General features: G+C 53.9%; 1 protein-coding gene across 1 annotated transcript; it reads right to left on the reverse strand.

Annotated features, from left to right (window-relative positions):
• Nucleotides 1–7103: 7103 nt before the first annotated feature.
• Nucleotides 7104–12084, reverse strand: Dlx4 (distal-less homeobox 4). The gene is given in 6 exon segments (XM_055620546.1): nt 7104–7788; nt 7791–7920; nt 8269–8322; nt 8324–8457; nt 11633–11681; nt 11684–12084. Coding segments are annotated over 6 exon segments (735 nt in total). The 5' UTR covers nt 11945–12084; the 3' UTR covers nt 7104–7681.
• Nucleotides 12085–16298: the final 4214 nt, after the last annotated feature.

Below are 16298 nucleotides of genomic sequence, written 5' to 3' on the forward strand. Positions count from 1 at the left end.
CTAGGGTAGACGTGTACCCTTGCGCAGGTTAGTTTTTGTCACAAATTAGAGTCACCTGGGAAGAGAGACCCTCCACTAAGGAACTGTCTCGTCAGATTGGCCTGTGGGCAATTTTCCTGATTTATGATTGATGCGGGAGAGCCCAGGCCCTGGGCAGGTGTTTGGGGTTGTATAAGAAAACAAGCCTTGAAGAGACAGCCAGTGGGCAGTGTGTCTTTTTCAGCTACTGCCTCCAGTTCTGCCCTGAGTTCCCGCCTTGGCTTCTCTTGATGAGAGACTATCACTTGAAAACCAAATAAACCCTGTCCACCCCAAGTTGGTTTAATCACAATAATGGATACTATGCATGACCCCTCCCTCACTGGCGCAGAGGGGAAGGGGCAGCAGCTGTACCTTCCACCATGGTTTCTGTATTTCACAGCTTACCCAAAGTGCATTCTCCCAATCTCTGAGGCCTTTAGACTTTTTTTTTTTTTTTTTTTTTAAGACAGGTTCTTCTGTAGTCCAGGCTGGCCTCAAACTCACTATTTAGTTAAGAATAACATTTGAACTTCTAACCCATTGGCCTCTGCTTCCAGAATGCTTGGAGAGATTGGCTTAGTTTATGCAGGGCTGGGGATGGGACCAGCAAGTGCTCTACAAACTGAGCCAGACCCCTGGCCCCTGGGTGCATCATTTTGCTTATCAGCCCTGATTCAGTTAAAGTAAACCGGCCAGGCTCTCTCTGCTGAAGAGCTGCACTCCAGAGGACCAAAGTGATAAAGTCTGTCTAGGAAGGAAGGTAAATTTTCAGAGCAGTGCAAGAGAGGTTATTTCTTATTTTTCAGATGGAATTGCCAAAGGCTGGAAGGGCCCAGCTCTGAGTCTAAAGGCAGAATTCCAGGTTCCAGGAGGGAGGAGGCATGAGCCTCCAGGAGGTGAGACAAAGGCCTAGGGTCACAGGGCTGGAAGGCCCTGCATTGGTGGATCCCCGTGATCCCCCTGGGCTCAGGGAATGTGACAGGGGCCGGGCAGAGGCATGTCTGAAGCCCCATGCAGTCTGGCTTCCCCGAGGATGTGTTGGAGCAAAGAATTCCCGACAGCTCGAGGGCTGGGAGGGGTAGTCTACACAGGCCCCAGCTTGCAGGGAACAAGAGCCGCTCCTCTGTCCAGAGAGAGGAACGGGGCCAGTGGCTGTGTAGGTCTTGCTGGTGCGAAGGAGAGGAACGAAGGTCCTAGCTGCCCATCCTGGCTCTCTCCTCTGTCAACCCCTCCCTCAGCCCGTCTTCATAAAGGGAGTGGAAACAACAGAGTTTGGGGGTGGTCGTAAATAAAGGACCTACTGAGCCAGAAGCCCACCCCGTCTGATCTCTGGGAACCCCAGTCTGGGGGGAGCACGTAAATCATCTTGCCTCCCTTTGTGTAAAGCAGGAGAGAGAAAGAGACCAGGCCAGCACACTTGACCTGATTATTTGCTTTATGTTTTAGTCATGGGCTTGACGATGGGGTGTCGTCGATGGACGGGTCTCCTTTCTTCCAGGCAAGGGCAAGCACCTTCCTAAAGCCTCAGCTGAGCTCTGAAAGGGAGCTAGTCCCGATGGAAACATGTCCTGTGTGAAATCTGCAGCCGGGCACCACCCCCCTGGAAGCGAACGCCACCTCTCTGTGCGGAAGCTAGAGAAGCTGAGAACTGGCACTAGGAGGTGAGGACCAAGAAAGCCGGCCATTCACCACGGGATCCAGGTCTGGGCTGGCCAGACCTGGCTCAGCGGGTCATCAGCTCCATGGGAGCCAACTGTGTCTGGGGTTGCAAAGAGCTGCGGAATGTCTCCAGTCCCATTCAAGGAAGCAGAGCCGGGTTCCTGGGGAGCAGTGAGGCTGACCGGAGACTCTGAGGTCCTCTGCCTTAGAAAACCCTAGCCTTGAGGGGAAAGCGTGCTATCGCTGCCAGTCCCTGGCAAAGAGGAAATCACATGAGTCTCAGGGAGTCTATAACTTGCCTAGCAAACAGTAGCAAACACAGGGCTCCAAGCCTGGGACCCTAGCTCCCTTCAGCCCTCCCTCAGTGTCAGGGCAGGGGAACAAAAGGATCCCTGGAGAAGTCTGAAGGAACCCAGCCCTACCCCTACCTTTAGCAAAGGCCATCGGCCTCCCTCCCCAGCAGCACCTAGGAAGACATTTGTAGAAAATATTAGCTAGGAAAAAAAAAAATGGGGTAAGAGAAAGGCCAGAGGAGAGAAATAGGAGATCCATGTTCCTGCACACATGCACACACAGACAGAGGGAGAGGGACAGAGAAACTGCAGACTTCTTTTCTTTTTTTTAAATATTTGTTTATTTATTTTTAATTTACTTTTGAGACAAGACCTCCCTATGTAGCCCTGGCTAGCCCGGGACTCCAGAATGCTGGAATTAAAGGCATATACTATCACACCCAGCCTCTTTTCATAAATGTTCTTTTCCTCCCTTCCTCCCTTCCTTCCTTGACAGAGTCCCACGTAGGCCAGGCTGGCTTTGAACTTGGTACGTACTGACCCTCTTGTCTCTACCTTCTAACACTCGAGTTAATCCCTGTGCTAGGATCCTTAGGCCTGCCTGTCAACATGAGCTCTGGAACGACAGTGTCTTTGCACCCCTTCATTTGTACTGGATGCGAGCTGGTTGGAGCTTTCGAGGTGGAGGCATGGGGTGCTGGAGATGCAGGCTTCTCTCTCTGAGCTTGGCCACTGTGAAGAGGCAGAGGGCACCAAGGACTCGCTGAGGGAATTCCTCCCTGGCCTCACCTCCAACAGTCCTTTGGCTAGGAGAAGGGTTATACTGGGTGCCATGGGGAGAAAAAAAAAGCTGAAGAACCCCTTCTGGGAACAAGAGGAGCTCAGGTAGAAGATGCGAAGTGATAGACAATTCTGGATGAGTGGCTTCTTCTTCCTCCTCTTCCTCTTTTTTTTTTTTTTTTTTTTTTTTGAGACAGGATTTCTCAGTTTTGGCCTTAGCTGTCCTAAAACTCACTGTGTAGACCAAGCTGGCCCCCAACTCAGATATCTGCCTGCCTCTGCCTCCCAAGTTCTTGGATTAAAGATGTGGGACACCACTGCCAGGACCATCAAGTGACCTTTTCTCATGCGTCCTAACTATTAAATCATCCTGTCTTGAAACATGGGATCCCAAGGAAAGAGGCACCCTAGCTTTTTCCTTCCCCCTACCCAGCTATACCCTCCTCAGCTTCTAGGCTACCTGAGGCCTGGCAAGGAAAGGCCTCTCTCAGGCAAAGTGAGGAGGGGGAAAGAAATACCTGTAATACGCTTTTGGGAAGGAAGAGGCTTCAGTGGCCCGGGGGCCAGAAAGCTGACAGTGGACTGCCACCAAGGCAATGGAAGGGATTTTGATTAGGCAGAACCAGAAAGTACTGGAGTATGGGGAGGGGGGAGATTGTGGAAGGGAACCTCCTGATACTTGGGAGCAGGCCAGCCAGTCACTGTCCACCTCCAGTGGTTCTGGCCCCATTGGCCCATATCCCCTATAAATTCTAGGAAAGTCCTTGATCTCCAAAGCTCCGTCTACACAGGCCTCAGCTACCTGGATAACATTCCATCGCCTCTGGATCCAATCCCAGAGGCAAGCCCAGGCATCCAAACTCGAGTGAGGCCTGGGCTGAGTAATCAGCTGCTATAGCTATGAAGCCCTAGAGTGTGTGTGTGTGTGGGGGGGGGGAGCAGCTCCCCACCCCCACCTCACACAGGCACAACAGATTCAGGGATGGAGGAGGGGCAGCCTGTCACTCCAGGGTCTTCCCACCCCCCTCCCACTGCCTCATGCTCCCTCTTCCCACCTGCAAGCAATTTGGCCAATGGGAGGGCAGCTAAGATTGCTGTGTGGAATCCTTCTAGATCTGGGTGCATTTGGTGAGGAGAGGGGGGCTGCCTCCTTCCCCACTCTAGACCCCGTGTAACCTTTTCCTCTTCACAGAAGCAAATTACTGGTAATTATCTCACATCCAAAGCCTTCAGGAGCTGCTTCCAAAATTGCTTTAATTGAATTAATTGAATCTCATTTGGTTTGGGGAGAGAATGGGGGGCATACCTTAAAATAGTACAGAGGAGTATGGGACTGGGATGGGGGTGCGGTGAGCTGCCCAGAAGGAGGCCGCTTTCCTGTGGCCGAGACCCCTGGACACGCCGCTCTTTCTGCAGCCTCAGCTGACTTTAGATGGTCACATACTGCCCACTTTGAGCCGGGGACCTTGCCCACATTCTGCTCCCCGACAGTGCTGGCTTCAATGTGCTGGTTTGTTTCTCCAGCCCCTTCCTTCCTCCCTACCCTGGGGAGCCAGGTTTCTGGGCTTAGGCAGGAGGTGACTCGATGGCTACAGGAACTACTCACCCTCAGGGCGAGCTGTGCCCTCCTGTCACCACAGCAGCAGATGCGAATGTCATTTTATAAATCGCTTACTGCGTTCTGGGCACTGTGTGTCAAAGCTGTTAGGAGCACTTTCTCATTTCATCATCACAACCGTATGGCGGAGCAAATGCTATCATCGTTCCCGTCTGAGGAAATAAGAAATAAAGCACAGAGAGGTTAAGACACCCAGCAAGCCAGGTGGTGGTGGTGGCACATGTCTTTCATCCCAGGACTTGGTGGGCAGAGACAGGCATATCTCTTGAGTTCAAGGCCAGCCTGGTCCACAGAGTGAGTTCCAGGACAGCCAGGGCTGCACAGAGCAAGTGACCGTTGCTGGGACTCTTTAGAGACCAAAGTCTACCCTCAGTCTTCCCTTTTCTTTATGGATCCAGGGTTCCCATTGGAGCTTCATCCTGGGAAGAAACCTTGGGGTTTCCCTTCAGTAACCCTGGTGGCTCCCAGATGCAGGTGAGGCACCTTCCTTGTTGGGATTCCTCCAAGCCCACCACCACCTAGAAGTCCGAGGCAACTGGACCAGCTCCCAAGTGGAATAGAGACTCATTTTTCCCTGGAAAGGGCACATGGGGGTAAGGGCAGGGGTGCCTTCAGGCTCAGCTGGTCGCTGGCTGGGAGAGCAATTACGCTTCTGCTACTTAACTTTACAACCCGGGCTGTTGTTTTAACGATGCGACTCGTGTTGGGCTGTCCAATTAATCTGCCTTTGGAGGCTTTCCGAGATGGGGCGGTAGATCTTATCTTGCTCAGTGGAAAGAGGAGTGTGTAGCCTTGCATGGCAGGGAACAGCTTCCCCCAGGGCCCTTGGCCTCAGAGAAGACCCAGAGGAGCTTTCTGGGGCCAGCCACCCCTACAGCCACGGAGCAGTGGTCCAAGGACCGGGGAGGTTTTGAAAGGGAGATAGAGGAAGGGGATCCCTCCAGCGGGCGTGCTCACTCCACACTGTTCTATGATCTCTAGGAGCTGGCATTTGCTGCCCTCGGAGGGATTCTCTCATGTGTCTTTGGGGGCCTGGGTGTGACTGCTATTTAGTGGATGAAAGAAGGAATGCTCGCAGGCATCCCTAGGTGCGACATTGCCACCGAATGCGAATGCGATACTCCCTGTCCTCCCTATGACCCCAAACCAAGTTTCTTTCTAGCTCAGGGGTTGGCTGAAAGTGCCCCACTGGGCTTTTCAGCCAGGGACTGGGACCCTCAGTTTGCCGCGATTGAAAACAGGTTCAGGCAGTGAGAGAGAAGTTAGCCTTTGAAGCCTTTTGCCTGGAATCGGAGGCCCCTCCCCAGCCCCTGGGGCCACTCCGGGCTGAATTCCCTGAATGACTGGCCCTGTCTTCAGCCCACCCACCCCCAAGCTGTTTTGCGGTGGGAGCGATGGCATGGGTGAATCACAGTGCTGCCAGGTCCTGATGCTCTGGGAGCCGACCAGCCTTCCCACTCAGCCCTAAACCACCAGCCCACACTGGACTACAGCCTCTGGGCAGTGCCCACATGGCCTCTGTCCTGCTTTTCCTCTGCCTCTGGTCACACTGCCTCCAGCCATCCATTCAGCCACATGTTAGCTCAAAGCATCTGTCTCGGTCAGGGTGGTATCCCCAGGACCTACCCAGCAGGAGATCTCTAGATGTTAGATGGAGAATTCCAGTTCTTTCTAGTGCTTTTCCTCACCTACCCCTTTCTATAGGCTAAAGCCATTCCACCTCCAGCAGCTCAGTTCTTCCAGAAGGGTTAGTCTAGCTCATTCCTCTCTCAAGGTGAGCCTGGACTGAAAAGGCAGGACAAGGTAACTGTGAGGTGCCTCAGTCCTTCCACAACTGGACCAGGAGCCGTGTGCTGGGGACGACCTCTCTGACAGTGGCCATGCCCTATATGAGCCTCTTCCCGTTTCATATGAAGCCATGGGCATTGTTAGGACATTCCAGAGATAGAGCCCCAAAGCTAGCTGGTGGCAGAAGTATAACAGAAATCTAGTGTTGGGCTGGAGACAGGGCTCGGTGGTAAAGAGAAATGGATACTCTTTTCCACAGAGGACCTGGGTTCAAGTCACATCACCCAAATGACAGCTCACTTCTGTCTGTAACTACAGTTTCAGGGGTTCCAATACCCTCACACAAACATACATGGAGGCAAAACATCAATGCCTATAAAAATAAATAAATAAATAAATAAATCATTAATGAAAAAAGGAATAGTGTCTATGACTTCTGGTCAAGGGGAGAATGGGTCAGATGAGAGAGAAGAGATGAGCAACCAGCTCCAACCCGGAAGAACCCAGGAGACGATCATGTCTATCTATCCCTAGGGACTCCGGGGGGGGGGGGGGTTGTATACATTTTAGTCTCTGAAGCTTGTGATTTGAGAGACGCCAAGTCCCTGGAAATGCTGGACAGAATAACAGTGAATTGGCGCAGTTTCTTGGATAGAGGCAACTGAGAGGAACCTGAAGTGCCAAGGCTACCCCATTATTTGGGGGGGGGCAGCTGTGCCCCTACTAAGCCAGAGAATCTGTTTGTCCATTCTTCCTTCTGGGTTTCCAAAAATATGTGTAGGTGGACGGTGGACTTGTCAAGTATCAAGGATGGAAAGTAGTGGGCCTAGGCTCTTAATACAGACCTGTTGAATTAGATGGGTGATTAAGCTCATGACTTACCCACTCAAAATGGCTAGATCTGGGGGTAGAGGACCTTTGAAAAGAGAGAAGCACACACTGGCCAACGTTCCCTATTTTTGTTTCAGTGCTGGGGCCTCTTACATGTTAAACGCTTATTCCACCATTGGACCACCACTGATAATTAGTAGGTGAAAGTTGGGGACCTTATAGTGGCCAAGAACAGAGTCTCTGTGTCCGCTTGTGGTTTTGTTCATGGAAGGGCTGCCAGGGCCCAAGGTGCAGGCCGGGAATAATAGCTTTGTTTTCTTCCTGGTTTGGAGCCTAGGCTGGGGTGGGCTGCAGTCATTGGAAGGGGGAAAGAGTGACAAGCCTGTGGCAATCTAAATGCTAGCCAGGGAAGCTCTCTCTGGAGCCTTTGTTCTCCTGGAGGGAGGGAGGGAGGTGTCCAGTCAGTGGTGGCACCGGGGACCACTGCAAAGACTGAATCCCCCATTCAGCCATCTGGCTTGGAGAGCCAGGCTTAGACTATTCTCTCTCTCTCTCTCAGTTTCTCTCCTTTAGCTTCTTATCTTCTGAGAAAATCCATCTGGAGCTGGTTTCCTTTCCTCCCAGAAGGGGAGCAGGTGCGGGGCCCTGGGTTTGACAGGAGGTCTGGAGCCTGACCAGCCTTCCTCCAGACTCACATCATCTGAGAAAGCGCCAGCACATCTGGGGAGCGAGGCTGATACCAGGCTCCAAAGCTCTTGTCACAGCCACTGGTAGGCAGGGAGCCTGCCTGGGGTAGTAGATCCTGGGGCAGACTGTAGAGCAGTGAGACAGAGAGGCCTGTCTTGCAGAGAAGTCCTCTTCTGCCTCCCCAGAGCTCTGCTTCAGGAGCTTCTTGTATTTGGAGCATTTGTTCTGAAACCAGATCTTTACCTTCGAGAGGAAATGGGAACAGATTCGGGGTGTCGGTGAAAGAGGGTGAAAAAGGGAAAGAGACGGAGCTACAGAGACAGAGTCCTGGGAACCTTGGCTCTAACCCTCCAGTTCTGGAAGTGCCTCAGTCTCAGCTTCTGTACTGGATGCCCTCCTCTTCTTGTTCTTCTCTACTCTTACTCTTCTAACTCTAATACATCCCCCCCCCCCCGTCAGCCCTTGCTGCTGACCAGCTATGGGCACTCCTTAACAAGCTGTGTTGGCAGGATCATGGGACTTTCTCTGTGAGCTCTCAGACAGCACAGGCTAGGAAGCTTTGCACCGGGGCAGGGATGGAGCTGGTCCTACCTGGGTTTGGATGAGTCCAAGCTGCGCTGCCAGCTGAGCTCTCCCAGGCAGGGCTCAGGTAGTGTGTGTGCTGGAAATGCTGGTTTGGGTGTTGCAGCTGCAGGCTGGAGTAAATGGTTCTAGGCTTGCACAGTTTCCCAGTCAGGGACTGCTGGGAGGACCCTGGAGACAGCACCAGCACCGGGTTCTCTGTAGGCATGTGGAGTGACGAGGTGAGTCAGGCCATTCTCACAATCTCACTGCACAGCAAAAACAGCAAAAACAACACAGGCTCCACTATCACCCATTCTCAGTGGGGGGGAGGGGGAGGCGGGGAACCCTGCCTGTCTCTCTGCCAGTTTCAACTCTAAGTCCAGCAACAGTTGATCTAAGCTGTATTCCTTGTCCTGTTGAAGCTAACACTATGGGACCTGGGAGCAGAAGACGTTAAGGGTCCAAGTTAGGGTACCCTAGCTCCTGCAGTAGGAGGTCGGTGGGTAGGGCCTGATTGGAATAGACTGCCCTGGAGAAGAGCAGGGCAGCACACCCAAGACTCAAGGAACCTAAAAGTAATACTTTGAAGTTCAGAAAAAAAAAAAAAAGTTCAAAGAGAACTTTGCCCTGCCAAGGGGTCTTGTAGAAATCGGCCTTGAATGCTAACATCAAGGCATAGTAAAAGCGACTATCCTTTTCTTGCCCTTGGCCTGGCTGGCTCAGGGGAGGCTTTTTCAGGGACCTAGAAGCCACATTGATGCCTGGTTGCCTTGTTTTCCCTCTGGGTCGCAAAGAGCGGTTCCCTAGTGGCAGGGAAAGTGACTCGGGTCCAGAAATCGCTACAATGTGCGCTGTGGCATAGGACCTGGTGTGTCTCTCACCCCCAACCCCATTCCCACTGCCGGCCTGGTTCTCCAGGAATCTGCTGCGCGTTGTGGTGCCAGGACTGGAGCCTTGGGTTTCCATTCCTGAAACCTGGGCCCGCTGTCCAGGAAGATGAGGGGTGGGTGAATGAGGAGGCAAATTGCTTGATCCCGATGACAAAATGCTCGGGTGACAGTCCCCTCGCTCCGTGGGGGTCTGCTGTGAGAACCGCTGAGGACAGAAGGTGAAACGTCCCTCCCCTCCCCCGTACCCAGGCTGCCAGCACAGCTTCAGTCCCATCCACGCCTAGCTAGGTTCACCCAACACACGTCAGGGTCCCTGCCCTCACATCGCGGTCACCACCGCCTTCACCTCCCCCGCATCCCTTCACCGCAACCCTTGGGGGCTGCGGGCTCTCAGATCCTGCCCCTGCGATCCCAGCCTCCGCCAATTCCCAGAAAAACCATCGGGTTTCCGCTCCCGCCCGCGCCTCTCTTGCTGGTAAACCCATCGCTCGCCCGGGGCTGGCGGCCAAGCGACCACCCGCCGCCTCCTCGGCGGCACGGGCCAGGCAGTTCGCAGAGAGCGAAGGCAGACAGCCTGGACTGCCGAACTCTCGCCGAGCGATCACCTTCCAGGTGCCTTTTCTACGCTGCTTGTGGCAAGTCACAACTGGATCTACCCCGGTCGCGATAACGGGTCCCCAGGGCCTCACTGGAGGCGCGGCCGCCGCACCCGCGGCCTCAATGGGGTGTTGGTAAAGCTCTCTTTGAGCCAAGCGCCTCCCTGGGACGGAGGCGCACACGGAGTGTGGGTGTGGGACACCCCAAGCCCTCTCTCATCCTCTAACCGTTCATTCAGGAAAGGGCAGAGTTCCAATCCCGAAACGCTACGGTCTATTTAAAGCCATATTTGTCGTGAACGCGTCTTGGTTGTTTTTTTCTTTTCTTCTTCGTTGGATACGGGTAAAGCGTGTAATAGAATTCTTCACTCCATTTTTTTTTTCTTGGACCAAGCAAGGGAAGGCAAGAATATGGAAGACAAACCGGACCACTCCACTTTATTATTAGGAAACTTCTCCCAAGGGTAAGGTCAGGTTCTTCTCCCCCATTCTCAAAAAAACAAAAACAAACAAACAAAAAACCCCACATCTGTCCCCATGTGCCCACTCACCATATATAACAGGGTGCCCAGGCGGACCTCAAACTCAAGATCCTCCTGCTCCTACTTCCCCAGTGTATATTAGCATATCTAAAAAAAGAAGAGTCCAAGAGGCTTCTTTGTAAAACTCTGCACCCCCCCCCTCCTCCAACCAGACCCAGCAACCCAGCAGGCCCATCCCCCACCCGGCCACAGAAGGCTGTTGACTGTCCGGGGTCCTGAGAGGTTCCCCCCCAAAGTCCCCTCTGCTGCCTCCATTCGTCCAAGAGCCTGGAAAAGTTGTTTCCTTGATCTATACGCATCCTTTCTCCTTGCCTCGGTTTCTCCAACCATAAAACAAGGAGTCTGAGCCCCTATTCTAGTGTGACTTCCTGTTCCGGGTGCTCATTTATTTATGTCAGAATGACAAAGTGGAAAGGAGAGAAATATCTTGGTTTGGGGCTGGCTACAATGATGTCACCTGGCAGGATGGGCATCTTTGGGGACCATGCCAGGGATAACTGGAGCAAAAGAGGTGTGGTTGAGGAGTCAGTGGGTCTATGGATAGCTTCCTTGCACTGCCAGCCAGCCCTGGGCTCTCAGTTCAGCTATGCAAAAGTCAGGGCTGGGAAGGGCAGCTAGCCCCTTGCCTTCACTGAAGTCTTCCACTTATCTCTGGAGCTCAGCTACACCGCAGGCAACAGGAGCCGGGACTAATTTGTTCCAAAGTTTAATGTGAAGATGGTTAGGGGTGGTTAAGGGTAAGACCAGCCTGTAACTCTGTTTTCTGGACAAGAGTCGGTGGGGTCCCCCCCCAGATTCTGCAGGGGCCACTACCAGACAGAGCTAGGCACCTCTAGGAAAAAGGGGGTGGGGCCCAGGAAAGGCGAAGGAACCCCGCCTAGCTGTCTACCTACCTCAAGCCGGGAACTGATTTCTGTTTAGCAGTGTTTGGCTTGCCTACTGGTTTCTGAGACAAGAAGGGTGATATCGGGAAAGGAGTGAAAGATGAGGAAAAGCACGGGGAAGGGGCTGGGTCTCAACCCCTCCATCTGGATTATGGCAGTTTTCCGTTACACACAAGCGCGCACACACACACCTCCACTGCCCCAGGGGGTGGGGTGGGGAGCCCTCCTGCCCGGCTTTACGAAACTGCAAATCGAAACCAGGTCGGATTCAAAAAGGAGACCTAGATCGACTCGCCTCCGCTCCTCCTCTCCCTTCCTCCCCTCCCTCCGCCCTCCCCCCTCCCCCCTCCCCCAGACTCCGCAGGGAATCCGAGGAACTTTTGAATCCCGCTCGCTGCGGTGCCATCAGAAGAGGGCGAAATTTATGAAAACACAACCCAGCCCCCAGAGATAAGAACAGCCGCCGAGGCCACACTCACCTGCTTCGAGTTCCTGCGGGTGTTCGTCCGGCCGGTGGCGGGGCTGAGAAAAGGCGCGGCTGAGAGTTGCTGGCCGGGCAGGTAGGAGTGTCCTGGGGCTGTTGGCCCAGGGTAGGAAAAGGACAGGAGGTGGCCGGACGGCTGGGAGTGGGACAAATCGGGGGAGGCTGCGGTTCCCGGGTAAAGGCCAAGCGGGTCAGCAGCCACTACCGAGGGGGCGGGGACAAGGTCTGGGAAGACAGCTTTGGAGGCACCGCGGCCAGGAAGGGGAGAGGGTACAGAGGTCACTGCGGTGCCCGGCCACAGGGTCATGGCCCGGCACACCGTCTACTCTCTCTGCCAACTCCTTTGAAAGTCTCCAGCCCCAGCAAGCAACCCTCACACTTCAGATCCCGGTGGGGGTGGGGGGTGTCTCTCTGGGTCTCCTTCTGGCGGAGAGCTCTCACCTGAGAAAGGGATTTTGGGGGTGCCCCGTGGCTCTTCCCCTCCCCCACTAAGTTCTGGGCTCCCATCTTTTCCCCCCGGGTTGGGTTCCTCGGACCCCACGGGGTTCCCCCCCCCGCCCACTTAAGACAAACAGCCGGGATTGGCTATGGTAGGGTGACCTCAGGGAGGCTCAGAGCTGGGCCCGCCCATCTCGGTTAGCGCGCACCGGGAAACGGCGCTGAGCAGCCGGAGCTCCGGGCTGGGCGTCCCCGAGTCTAGGGCGACACGGGTAGAGTCGGGCAATCTGGGGTCACGATGGCCAAAGTGCTAGGAAATCGGGCCTGGGATGGCTAAAGGGCGACTGAGCTGCGAGGTGACCGGAGACGCTGCGGGGACTCGGAACCCGTGTCCGCGCTCTCCTGCGCGTCTGCACGGCCCCACGCTGCCACGGCTTTGCGAGGGAGTGGGAAAGCAGATCGCCAGCGCCGGCCGCTTATTCAGCGCGTCGGAATGCGGAGCTGTCGAGCCATGGCAGCTTGTTGGTAAACAGACGCTGGGACGTGGAGGGTGCTGCCCCGGCGCCCAGCCTGCCCTGCACGCGCGTGGCGCGCACGCCCTCGCCGGGTGCCCAGGGCCTGGCACGCCGCGACTGCGCCTCACCACCCCCGATGCACGGTTCCGCTTCCGGCAGGGGCCCCGGTTTGGTTGCGACACCGTAGCTCCCCGCAGGCCCTTGGGGCTGCTGGAGGGAATCTGCTGTCTGGGATTCGCCAGTACTGAGCCCCGCCTTTCCTGGCGCTCGCTCTGCCCAAAATGTAGCCTCGCATGAACTGGGACAGAACATGGGAGTGGAGATGAAGCTGGTTTGACGGTTCCTGGGAGGGCACAGAAAATATGGCTAGCTCCTTTGTGCTTCCAGGCTCTGCCTCTAGACAGTAGAATACGAGGCCTTGATCAACATGCAGCCATCTGTTGCCACATGTGGGAAAATACACAGGGATTTCACCCGACGTATATGATCATATAACAATATTATTCATGGACCTGAAAACACAGATTTTAGGTGTGGGGTGTATACAGCTACATACACAAACACGAGCAGCTCTTGAATAATAAAAGCATAATATTAAGGCTGTTGAGATGGCTCAGCAGATGAAGGCATCAACCCCGACAATCTGAGTTGGATTCCTGGAACCCGTATGATGGAAGGAAAGAGCTAGTCTCTTGACCTCCACGTGTGGGCTTTGTTATGTGTGGACTCACACACGTACACATGGCGCAAAGAAAAACAAGTGAAATATTTTTAATTTAAAAAGGACCGTACTTACCTTCTACATAACCCCACGAATTACAAGCCAAATCACTGATGTTTGTTCTCAAAGATTAGGCTATCCAGGCATTTGAGCATGTACGCTCACGACCTACCCTACGGAAGATACCTTTCCCCACACATCTAAGCTGCTTCACACGAGAGAGACAGTTCCTTGTTTTGTTTTGGTTTGGTTTTCTGAGGCAGGATTTCTCTGTGTAGTCCTGGCTGTCCTGGAACTCACCCTGCAGACCAGGCTGGCCTCGAACTCAGAGATCCACCTGCCTCTGCCTCCCAAGTGCTGGGATTAAAGGCAAAGGCATACCCTACCACTGCCCAGCTCTACCGTCTAGTCCACAAGCCCTCACACCTTCCCCAGAAAACCTACACACTCCAGCCTTCTGTCACACAGATCATCTTCATTCCTGCTTGTGCACACACACAGAGACACTATCAGGACTCAGAGTGAAGGTAGCAATCTTGGGGTGTTGAGTAGCTGAAAGAGGACAGCTATTAGAGAGGAAGGCAAGTAGATGAAGGCCCTAGGCTGGGGGGCAAAAGTAAACCTTCTAAAACAAAGTCTGGGGCTGGAGAGGTGATTCAGTGCTTAAGAGCACTGGCTGCTTCATCCCTCATCCAGAGGACAACCCCCCCCCCCCCGTTCAGTTCCCAGCACCCACATGGCAGATCACAACTATATGCAATTCCAGTTCCAGGGAGATCTGACGCCCTCTTCTGGCCTCTCTTAGCACCAAGCATGTGTGTAGTGCTTAGTTAGAACACCCATAGAGATGAAATAAGAAGAAACAAACAAGCAAATAACAAGAGATTATATCGGGACGGGAGAGAAATAACCCGCTTTTACCCCCACCGCACCCCAAATGGCCAAGAAAATGCCTGATTTCCACTGCTGTAGAGGTCCCTACCCTGTAATCCTGGGGCTCTGATGAGAGGGGAGGGGGCTCTGTAGGAGACCCTCTTTTTCTGGTTGGCTAGAGAAGTTGTGGAAGTTTGCTTAGTTTCCGCATGAAACCACCCTTTCCCCAGGCTCCAGCCGTGGCTCTCTCCTTAGAGCTGGGGCTATTGCTCTCCCCAACCCTTTCCTTTCTCTAGCACCCTCCTACTCTTTTGGTTTTTCGAGGCAGGGTTTCTCTGTGTAGCCCCAGCTGTCCTGGAACTAGACCAGGCTGGCCTCAAACTGAACCCAGAGATCCACCTGCCTCTGCCTCTTGAGTGCTGGGGTTAATGGCATGCGCCACTCCCTCCTGGCTGTCCTGCTCTTCAGCAGGAAGGCTGCCATGATGTTTCCAGGGATGGCCTCTCTGGCTGCATGAATCAAAGAAACAGAATGCCCTTTGAGGTGGGGCTGGCTGTCAGGGCAGGTTTCAGAAGGAGGTGTTTTATAGCTCAAATGGAAAGGATAATGGAGGACACCTTCAGCGTCCTTTCTGTGCAGGACTTGTGCTGGAGGAAGGGCAGAGGTAGGCTTTGGGATCACCTCCAAAGTAAGGTCCTTTGTGAATGCTCCCTCTAAGCTTTCCTATGTGCTTAGGAACACTCCCAAGGAGTGAACCCTGTACTCGTGCCCCGTGGAATTCATAAGCTCCATGCAGCCTCCCAAAAACCCTGTTAAGAAGGTAGTGGCTGTCTCTCTCTTCCTCCACCGTCACCAGCCACATTTCACCTTCCAAAGGATGAGGAGCCCTGGCTGGGTAACCTGGGCATCATCGTGGGCACCTCAAAACAGAATCATCCTCTCAACCTTAGGAAAAGAAGTGGTGGCATGAGAGCGAGGGAGGACAGTGCTAGAGGAGAAAGGAAAGATCTCAGTTCCTGTCCCAGCTCAGCCTCCCCGTCCCAGCTCAGACTCGTAGAAAGCACCCGGGATTCCAACCCTTCGCTGTATGTCGGTGTGTAAGAATACAAGAACATAAATCCAAGAGTCTAGAATCCAAGAGCATAAAACTAAGGAGAAAAGGAGCAGAGGAGAAGGAAGGAAGGAAGGAAGGAAGGAAGGGAGGGAGGGAGGGAGGGAGGGAGGAAGGAAGGAAGGAAGGAAGGAGGGAGGGAAGGAAAGGAGGGAGGGAAGGAAAGGAGGGAGGAAGAACAAATAACCCTTTCTATTACTACAAATAGCTTCCGAAGCTCACGAAGGTACACCCCTTTCCCCTCTAACTTTCTTTCTTGCCTACCTTGTATTGGGGCAGTGTTTTTTCAGGGCGATCCGCTTTGAAGAGCCCAGTGCCAAAGAAGCTAGTAGGGGGTGTGTAGGGAGTGTGGGTAGAAGGGAGGCCGGGTACTTAGTAACACATGAGCTTGTGTGTGTGTGTGTGTGTGTCTCCCCACCACACACACACCCTAGCTAGGGTCTCACTATGTAGCTCTGGGTGTCCTGAAACTCACTATGTAGCCCAGGCTGTCCTCGAACCCACAGAGACCCGCCTGCCTCCGCCTCTCAAGTGCTGGGATTAAAGGCTTGCGCCATGACACCCGTTCAGGCTTGGGTTTCACTGATTTGCGGGGTGAAGGGTGTACCCCTTGCTCGTGGCTGCTCTCTAGTCCTCCTGTGGCCGAATCCACCACCCAAAAGAGCGAGGTTTCCTAGCAGGTCACAGCCGAGGCCAGACTCAAACAAGGGCGAATGCGCAGCGCTTCCAGCAGCACTCAGCAGGGCTCAGCGGGGCCCAGAGGGAGGCTTGTGCTGCCCGAGCCGGGGTGGAGTTCTGAAAGTCCAAGTCCACCCCGCACCTCAACCTTTCTGCTCAAGGAAAGAAAGATTCCCACTCCCCGCCAGATGTCTGCGGGCCCGGTGGCCGCTTTTGGATTTACACCCAGCCTTTGTCCTTGGTGGTCACGGCTCCCAAGTGAAACCTCGGTTTTGTGCTTGTCTGTCCTCAGCCAGCTTTAACGTGCTATTCGTAATTCGGTTTG

Source organism: Psammomys obesus, unplaced genomic scaffold, assembly GCF_907164565.1.
Source record: "Psammomys obesus unplaced genomic scaffold, mPsaObe1.curated_primary_1811, whole genome shotgun sequence".
In the NCBI taxonomy this organism is placed as follows: domain Eukaryota; kingdom Metazoa; phylum Chordata; class Mammalia; order Rodentia; family Muridae; genus Psammomys; species Psammomys obesus.